Genomic DNA, 9,580 nt, shown 5'->3' with positions numbered 1-9,580 from the left:
GAGCTAGTGCCAGGACAGGCTCCAAAGCCACAGAGAAACCCTGTCTCGAAAAACCAAAAAAAAAAAAAAGACTTCAGTCACCCCTAGAACTGAATCACAATAACCACAGGGAAACCATGCACACACAGGGCACCTGGCAGAGTGAGCATTAGCAAAGCCCCGGGGGGGGGGGGGTACGAAACGTCATGGCCTCTGGGACATTGATTTCACCTCCTGGAACATGCTGTCCTGATTCTCCTACCATCATGTTCAAAGCACATCATGGCCTCCTGGTTGCTCTCCCTGCTTCTGCTGTTGCCATCGTGGGGGATAATGCATCCACTCTGCTTCCTTTCTCTTCTCGAGACAATACTAGAGAAGATGCCCCGTACGTGTAGATCCCTCACTGCACGAAACCCAAAGCAAAACACAGACCCTCAGATTGGCTAAGGTGCAGCCATGCATCTGAGCACAGCACTAAAGGCAGCTGGGGAGAGCGCCCCCAGGGAAGGAAGGTGTTCCAAGCAGAGGAGGCAGGTGTAAAGACCCTGGGGTGGCCATGTCCCACATACCCACCTGCTGCCTGTCTCTTTCCAGAGCCACAGCCAGGCTCAATGTAGAAGCTCAGGTCAAAGGGCCCCAGCCGGACCCTAGACCCCCTACCCTCCCAGACGGTAGGTGAACCCTTTTGTAGGGCAGCTTCAGGATGTTCCCTTGGCATGTTCCGGAAGCTCCTGGGGTTGGGGGTAGGGCAGAAGGGGAGCTGGGGTGCAGGCAGCAGGTGCTGTTTCTAACAGCCTTGACTGTCTGCCAGTCGCCTCTGAAATCCACAGCACATCTGTGCTCATCAGTTGGCGGACAGATGGGCCCCAGCTTAGTATTTTTGGATTCGGTTAGACTTGGGGGCTGACGTAAGTAATACATAGCCCAGGTGCCCCGGGAGGTCAGGCAGGAGAAGAAGGTAAGCATAAGAGAAGGGACAGGGTGCGATGGCTTGCTTGCTTGGGGCTGAGCACTGTATCCAGGCCAGAGATATTCTGGGTACCTGGGAAGGAGTCTGTGTATGCACCTTGGCTGTGGTTTCTGGTAGATATGTCTTGTAGGGATGACAGTGCTGTGACCCCCACCCTCAGCTCATCCCAGTTGTGGCAACGGCACGCTGAGCCCTAGAAGATAAACTAAGAGAGAGGCAAAGCTGAGCCAGAGGGCGGCTGCCTTGGCTGATTCTGCCAGCAGCAACTGCTGTGTCCTTTAATCAAGTAGCAGCAGGAAAGCCCTGACCCACACCCAGTATGGCCCCCTCCCACCCCCCGCCACCTTTGGGGCTGGCGTGGGGAAGTTCCCAGGAAGGAGATAAGGCTGCGGATATGGGTGTTGCCCAAACTTGTGAGTTCCAACCAGAGCCTGTGAGACAATGACCCTGGTGACCACATAGGGTGGGAAGTGGGAAAGAGGGTGCTTGGCTGTGAAGCCGGGCACAGGAAAGCAGCCTCAGGCCTTCTGGCTGCCACACTGATGCCCTGGGAGCTTCTGCACTCATATTTCCTCTCCCAACAATCCTCCCTGGTCCATCTAACAGCGGGGAAACTGAGGACTTTGACATTAGGGAGCCTGGACCAAATCATGGACACAGCTATGGAACCCTAAGCTATTTGTTTTGCCTGTAAACAGTGGCACTCCTGCCTCTTGTCAGGAGTGTCTAAGAGATCTGCTGTCTGTCTTTCCATCATCTGTGAGGAACATAGCATCTGCTGGTCCGGCCCATGTCTTGAGCCCCATAGGTCACCAACCATGGACTCTCTTTCTAGAAGGTACCACACTCCTACCCTGGGTGGTTCCAGAAAGCTGGAGCTGGGTGGAAGACACTCCAATCGTACAAAACCCCAAGCCAGCAAGCAAACTGGGCCTGCATCTCCAAGCCCCTGCCCTGGGTAGTTGAAGGCAAGGCATCCAGCTTGTCACTCCCGGTCCTGGACTGAGACACTGAGCATCAGCTCTTGTCTTCATCCCATAGAGGTGAGTACCAGCATCATCAGGCATGACCCAGGCAGACACGGCAGCAAATAAACAGAGCAGAGTTGTATTGTGCTGAAAGCAAGGGTTAAGATGCAGGTTCAATGGCAAAAACAGCCTTCATCTGGGCTCCTCACATATTCAGAGACAGACTTCCAGTAAAGCCACATAGAATACCTTACGGTATTCAGAAGGGACAGTGGGGGGTCTGGAAACGCTACCTGGCCGTGGCCATGCACCCAGCATGTACACAGCTGGCAGCAGGGCAGGGTTTGATGGGTGGCCCAGAGGGAGGGTATATGAAGGGTACCCCAGGGATCTAGGTGTTTGCAGTTCCAGCCCAGGGGGGAAGCACATGGCTTTATAGACCTGAGCTAGGCCTGGCAAGGCAGCCACAGCTGCTGGAGCTAAAGCTTGGTTCACATCCAGGTAAACCATCCTATGGTGGCCCCAGTGAACAGTAAGACCTGGCATGGGATGTTACTGTGGTGTGCTGGAGATGGGTAGATCCACTCACCCTGCAGCTTTCCACTATTGAGGGTGGGCAGTCAACACGACTCAGGCTCTTTCCCAACGTTAGTCTCTTCCCCCCTTTCTCAGCCGGGCCTTCCCAGCCTCCTCTGAGTCTTGCTTTGTCCCTTTTCTCTTAGATGCACATGGCACCTCTATGCACTGCCCAAAGCAAGGGCACTCAGGCCTCACCAACACCCCGGAAAGCGATGTACAGTCATGATAGAGTTAGTCAACGTTTAGACCTGCCCAGAGGTTTCTGGGAATAATGATCCTCCCTGAATACAGTGGTAAGAACCTGTGAGTTGGGGTAGAGCGATGGCTTAGTGGTTAAGAGCACACACGGCCAGTTGACCAAGCATATTCAGAGCATGTGACTAGCAAGAGCTAGTGTCCCTGAAGACACCATGACCTCCACATACCTCATCCCGAGCGGTGGGTCAGTTACAGACAAGTGGACCTGCTCCTGTTCTTTGCCCGCTCAACATCAGAGAAGGCATCAGGTTCCTCCCAAAGGAACCACTGTTCCCAGCCATTTCTGGGGGTTCTCCCTCTCAAATCTCAGGACTTCATGTCTGTCTGGAAAGACTTCAGACAGACCATGAGGAAAGGGGAGAGCCAGAGGGTATTATGGGCAATGAGGGGACCTCTCAGCCTCAAGCACAGAGCTTGGGACTTGGCCTTGATTAGAAAGGAGAAGGAGCAGATGTGTTTTATTTTATTTATTTTCTGCATTTCTAGGCAGGGGCTTAGGATCTTACAATGCCAGGGGAGTGTGCGCCACTGAGCCCCATGACCCAGAGCACATCCTGCGTGAAGATGTGGCGGGTACCATCTGTCCATGTTTCGGTCCTCAGCATGACTCCAAGTCTCAGTCCCGGAGGGGACAAAGGCAGGAGTTCTGAGATGCCTCACGTGGCCAGGAAGAAAGCCTGAGGGGATGGTCCTGCAAGAGCCATCTGCCTACCACACCAGGATACCAGTGGGCACCTACTTCTTCCTAACCTCAGTTCCACTAGGGTTAGAGAAAAAGTGAAGAAAAGAATGAGGCGGTGTCAAGGGATGTGTGCAGCACCCTAGTGGGTTCCTGAGGCCCCTCCTTGCACGTGTGCTCACTTAGTCTGCACGTCCAGGGCAGCAGGTACAGCCTGTAATAGGTAAGGGAGGTGGGAGCATCCAACCAAGGACAGGCTGGAACCCAGGCCTGTTTACCAGGCTCTCAGAAGCTTGTGCACAGGGAGCTAACTCCACAGGCACAGCCTGGCCTCGCCACCCTGCCTCACAGCCTCCTGAGGATGGTGGTACAGCTTGGGAGGAAGCCATCTGGCCCTGACTTCAGGCTTCCACAGAGACGCTCCCGACGAGGCCCCATCTCCCAGCTGCTCTCGCTGCTGAAAATATTTACATCCAAATATGTCCCAGTGTGCCATGCTTCTGCCTCAAGCCAGCCTGGGCGTCTGTCCTCGCCACCTGCGAGGCACGGTGCGGCTTCAGCAGCAGTAGTTCCGCAAAACCCAGAGCGAATAAGAATCCAGGGCTGGCTGGCCGCCACCCACCCTGCAAGTCACTCTGCCCCGGGGCCTTTGCACCTGCTCCTGGCGTTGCTCCAAGCGGCTTCCCACAGAGTATGTGTAGTTCACACGGGTCACATGGGGCTGCAGGCTCCTGTCACCTCTCCAAGAAACCTTTCCTGCATAACACCATGTCAACTCTCTCAGGTCATAGCCCGAGTCATTTTCTCTGCAGCCATCCTGCGCCATGCTATTTCATCAGTTGATTTTTTTTCCCCTGTCTCTCTTGTGGTGATGTCTGATCCCTGGGTCAAAGGTTATGCCCTTAGTGGCTTCCAGGACTTGAGAAATGCTGCTCCTCAGTGTCCGGTGAGCTGAGCGCACAGGGTATAGAACCCTGGGTTCAGATACTTACTAACTCCAGTGGTCACCCATGCCTCTAGTTTCCTTTTCCAAAATGGGGACAAACAGTGAGCACCACAGGACCCTGTTGTGAAAATGTCCTGTAGCCACCACCATGGAGGACCACAGCTTGTGGGTGCAGGGGACAGCTTAGTCTGAAGTCATGTCTGAGATCAGGACGTGGGCAGGGCACTCACCCTCAAAGGTTTGGAGAAGAGTAACACCTCAACTGAGCTGGGCTCCAAATTCCTCTGCTGAAGCTGTCCTAGGATCTCACAGGAACTCCTGCATAGATTGTGAGGGTGTGTGTGCGCACGCATGTGTGTGTATGTGTGTGTGTGGAGAGGATTTCTAAATACAGAGACAGAGCTTCTCAGTAATGAAGTTAAAATAAGGCTGACAGAGGCTAGAAAGATTGCCCAGTGGTTAGGACCCCATACTGCCCTTGCTGAGGACCTGAGTTCAGTTCCCAGCACCTGCACTGGGTGACACACAACCTCTTGTAACTCCAGCTTCAGGGGGGTCCATTGTACCCCGACCTCTCCAGGCACTGAATCATGTGTGTACACATAGCCACGCACTTACACATAATTTTAAATAAGAAATTAACTTGTAACACAGGCCATGTTCCGACCTGGGTTCTGCTCAGTGGCTGGCAGGAGCCCCACCCGACCTTCCTTCTAGCAATGCACCTATGTGTGACCAGGACAGACCTAAATGCTTGCTGGCTTGTTTCCTTATTTCTCAAATGAGATATGGGATCATTTCCATGAGGTTTGAGAAACCTTCCCTTGAGGTTTGCAAAGAGCCACCAAGCCTCTGTCGTCCTGTCTGCTGAGTGGTGGGGTCAGTGACCCCTAGTTTCTAAGACAGATCTTAGCAAAGGCACAGTGGGATTTCCTAGGTCAGAAAGCACAATGCGGGGCTGGAGAGATAGCTCGGTGGTTAAGAGTGTTTGTTGTTCCTCCAGAGAACACAAGTTCCGTTCCCTACACCCATGTTGGGCAGCTCAGACCCATCTTAACTCCAGCTTCAGGGGACCCAACATCTTCCATCTTCCTCAAGCACTGTGTGCACATTTGCATACATGTATAGAAACACACACACACAGAGGTTGGGGGAATAAAAATAAATCTAGAAAGAAAGAACAGTACAGCATCCGGGACAAGACAACATCTGTTTCGTCTCTTAAACACTCAGCCCTGAGCTGCCAGGTGGAGTCCTGATACTGTGGCTGCAGCAGAATGCCTGCTAGACTATAGAGACGGTGGAGGAAGGGCACAGGGATGATGGGCCATGAGGAGGCGGGTGAACAAGCTGACTGAAGGAGCACTCAAGAGGAGAGCCTTGACAAAGCAGGAGGGATGTCCCAGCCAGTGCTCTGTGTGTACAAAGGCCCTGGAGCACGCTATACCTGCCTGAGTTCTGAATGGCAGACAGAATAAGTGAGGTCAGGAAGGCAACAGAGGTCTCAGACCCTCAATTAGAAAGATCCCCAAGTCCTGCCCCCTACACAAACACACCTGCAAGGCTCTAAAAACCCAGAGGTCTGGCCCTTACGGAGCCCACTGGAGTTCCTAGGAGCTCCGGTGCCCTGGGGACCTTACATGAGTGCCTGCTGGCACTGAGCATACTAGGCTGGACATAGGGAGAGCAGAGTGCTGCAGGAAGCAGGGACGGGGGAGGGGATGGAGTAGGGGACGGGGAGGGTCCTTGGACTGGGTAACAGCTGAGAAGAGTCAGATGACCCCTGCGAAGCTAACATCCTGATGGATGCCTATCAGATAAGGAGTGGAAGTCTGAAGGAGTTATCCCCTTCTCTTTCTTCTCTTCTGTCCCTTCCCCCATCCTTGCTCCCTTTAGTCAGGCCCTCAGTGGCCAAGCCTCGTGTCCCCCAAGCTCAGTATTCTAGCCCAGTTCAGGAGTCCTCAGAAAAGTCCCTACCCTCCACGAACAAAGACCCAGTACAATGGGCACACCTGCATCCCTCCACAATGTGGCTACTAGCCCTGAGATCTGTCTGGGCTTGATATAAGACAGATGTGGGCTCCATGGCCTTAGACTGCCCAAGAGGAGCCAGGAACAGGTGACAAGGTCAAGCCAAAGTCAGCCTGTCCCCAAAGACTGTGACACAAACAGTGGTTTCTAACCACAAGTCAGCACCTGTCCATCCAAGCTGTCCTGGCTGTAAGTGTCCACAGCACACAGACATTGGTCACCCTATGGGCAATTGTTCAGCAATAGAACTAACATCCAGGAGTGTTTCAGACATGACTGTTTCCAGGGATTCGGTGTTGGCTCTGGTGCCCGTTGGTCCACAAGCCTCCCCTGCTGCAGAGGCCAACTCTCCTGCTCCTGGAGGGGGAAAAATCCCTTCTCACAAAGGCTCGTGGGCCAGTACCAGACGGGACAGGTGGGCCACCCTGTGTCACTGAAGTGGAATGGGTCAACAGAGCAATTAGCCACTCTGAACGAAGTTCTCAAAGGATCAAAGGAGCTGGTGAGGACAGAAGCCCCTGCTTTCTGCTTATTACCCAATAGTGTGCTGTCCAGGGGAGGCCAAGGAGCCTGCGGAAGCAGGGGGAGGCCAAGAATGCAGGGGGAAGCCAAAGAGGAAGGGAGGAGGCAAGGGGAAGCTTGGAGAGCAGTCACCCTCCAACCACTGTTGGGCACCCCCAGGTCAGGACTGGGAATTGTGTATGTGGAACTGGCTCTGTCCCCAAAGAACCTGGCCAGGGGTGCTGAGGTCCTCATTTCCCTGCCAAGTTGGAAGCTTAGACTACAGTGGGATCTGCCCTTCACATTGGCTGGGAGGGGCCGTAGGTGTAGCAGGGCAGATCTCTCTCTTAGCCTCTGCTGTCCTCACGTGGTACACAGCCACCTCTCTCAGAATCCCAGGGACCTAGGATGGGATCACAGCCCAGAACCCATTGTATCACAGAGGGTGTACATTGACTGGCCATAGGCAGCCTGGCCAGGCCTGGGTGTTATTCCCAGAGGCCCAGGAAATGCCCCTAAAGGAAAATGAACTGTTTCTTAGGAGGCTAGGGATGTGGGTATCAGGGTGGCCACCTGGGGCTACAGGGGACATCACCTTCAGGGCAGGTTTGTGATGGCTGTTAAGAGGAGCTTTGGTTCCAAAGATCAAGGTGAGCATAGGTGTGCTCAGTCCGTCTGGCACAGAGACCCTCTCTTCCAAGATAACCAAAACCTCAACCACCAATACCTACAGATATGGTATGAGTCACAGACTGACCATTGACAGAACACCAGTGGACACAGAAGAAAAAGGAAAAGGAGGCCTCTTAAAGGAATTGAGAGGAAGAAGCCAGACAAAAGGGATGTTCAAGATAAGGCAACTCGGCTGGTAGAGAGCTTGCCTATCATGCACAAGGTCCTAAGACTTATTCCCTGCAACTACATAAGCCTGGCATGATGGCACACAGTATAATCTCAGCACTCAGGAAGCAAGGCAGAAGGACCAGGAATTCAAGGCCAGCCTGGGACATAGGAGACTGTAAAAACAAAGGAGGAAGGAGGGAAGAAAAGAAGGAAGGGAGGGAGGGAGGGAGGAAGGGAGGAAGGGAGGGAGAGAAAGAGAAAGGGAGGGAGATAAAGAGAGAGGGAGGGAGGGAGGGAGGTAAGGAGGGAAGGAGGGAAGGAAAGAGAGAGGGAGGGAGAGAGGAAGGGAGGGAAGGAGAAATACCTGGTGTTGATTACGATCATGGAAAATTCTAGAAAATGCAAACAACTCCACAGTGGCAGGGCAGGACCTCCCCCTGCAGGGGGAGGGGAGGCAATGGGATTGTTGACTATCCTAGCATAGTGTGAACTGTCACAATATCACCTGGGCCCAGCTCCAGATCTTTCCCCTCCAGACAGAGAGAGGCACTGCAGTGGTTTGAATAAGAATGACCCCCCCCAAACCCCATAGACTCATATATCTGAAAGCTTAGTCTCCAGGGAGTGGAATTCTTTGAAAAGATTAGAAGGATTAGGAGGTGTGGCCTTGTTGGAGGAAGTGTGTCACTGGGGGTGGGTTTTGAGGTTTCAAAAACCCATGCCAGGCTTTCTGTGCCAATATCGCACCCGCCAACATGGTGAACATTCCTGAGACCTGCCGTACATTCTGTAAGAAATATGGTAAGCACCAACCCCACAAAGTGACCCAGTACAAGAAGGGCAAAGATTCTTTATATGCCCAGGGAAAGCAGCGTTATGACAGGAAACAGAGTGGCTATGGTGGGCAGACTATGCCTATTTTCCGTAAAAAGGCGAAAACTACAAAGAAGATTGTGCTGAGACTGGAATGTGTGGAGCCCAACTACAGATCTAAGAGGATGCTGGCTATTAAGAGATGCAAGCATTTTGAACTGGGTGGTGATAAGAAGAGAAAGGGCGAAGTGATCCAGTTCTAAACTGACCTTGTTATGAAGACAATAAAATCATGAGCTTTCACTCAAAAAAAAAAAAAAAACAAAAAACATGCCAGGACTAGGTCTTTTCTCTCTGCCCAGGAATCAGAATGTGGCCACCATGATGATAATGGAGTAAACCTGAAACTACTAACAAACCTCCAATAAAATTCTTTCATTGGTAAGTTAGTTACCTTGGCCATGGTGTCTCTTCCCATCAATAGAACAGTCACTAAGACAGGTGCAAGGTCGTGGTCTCCTAAGGAGAGGGACTAGGGCAGGAGAGACAAGAAACCAAGCAGCCCTCAGGAGGAACATCAGACGTGAGGGTAGGATCAGAAAGCCTGTGCCCTAAGAGACCAGTTTATGCCAGAAAGAGAGGTCCTGAGGTCCCTCTCTGAGCCCCCTCCATGTAGCCCTGCAGGTCCATCCCTTGGACCTCAGCCCCGGAGGGCTCATGGGAACAAATTCAAATACCCCCAGGGTATCTACCTCAGCAGAGTTTCAAGACAAATGCCCACAACCAGGCACACCTTGGTGTGCCCGAACCTCCCTTCTGGCCCTCTGCCTTCTCCCCCTGCAGTGTCTGGAACTTGTATTGAACATGGTGGAGCAAGTCAGGGTCTGGGAACCCTCAGAATCTGAGGCTCCCAGGTGGTATGTGCCCAGGCGTATCTCAGGCCCTGTGCAGGGACGCTTGGGGCGCAGGGACAGCGACTGTGCAGGGAGCAGAGCCACCGGCTTGGCTGA

At 52.9% G+C, this 9,580-nt stretch overlaps 1 protein-coding gene across 1 annotated transcript; it reads left to right on the top strand.

Moving 5' to 3' along the window:
- Positions 1-8,512: 8,512 nt before the first annotated feature.
- LOC101981876 (60S ribosomal protein L36a-like) lies at positions 8,513-8,833 on the top strand. Its single transcript, XM_005345809.1, has one exon. It carries the CDS (start codon positions 8,513-8,515, stop codon positions 8,831-8,833), a length of 321 nt encoding a protein of 106 aa, XP_005345866.1.
- Positions 8,834-9,580: the final 747 nt, after the last annotated feature.

This window comes from Microtus ochrogaster, chromosome 4, assembly GCF_000317375.1.
Source record: "Microtus ochrogaster isolate Prairie Vole_2 chromosome 4, MicOch1.0, whole genome shotgun sequence".
Lineage (NCBI taxonomy): Eukaryota > Metazoa > Chordata > Mammalia > Rodentia > Cricetidae > Microtus > Microtus ochrogaster.
The sequence above is the reverse complement of the archived record's forward strand: the minus strand, read 5'-3'. Positions and strand labels throughout refer to the sequence as shown.

Bases quoted from the DNA above. Each gene is read 5' to 3' on its own strand.
- LOC101981876 (XM_005345809.1), top strand. From the start codon at position 8,513: ATGGTGAACATTCCTGAGACCTGCCGTACATTCTGTAAGAAATATGGT.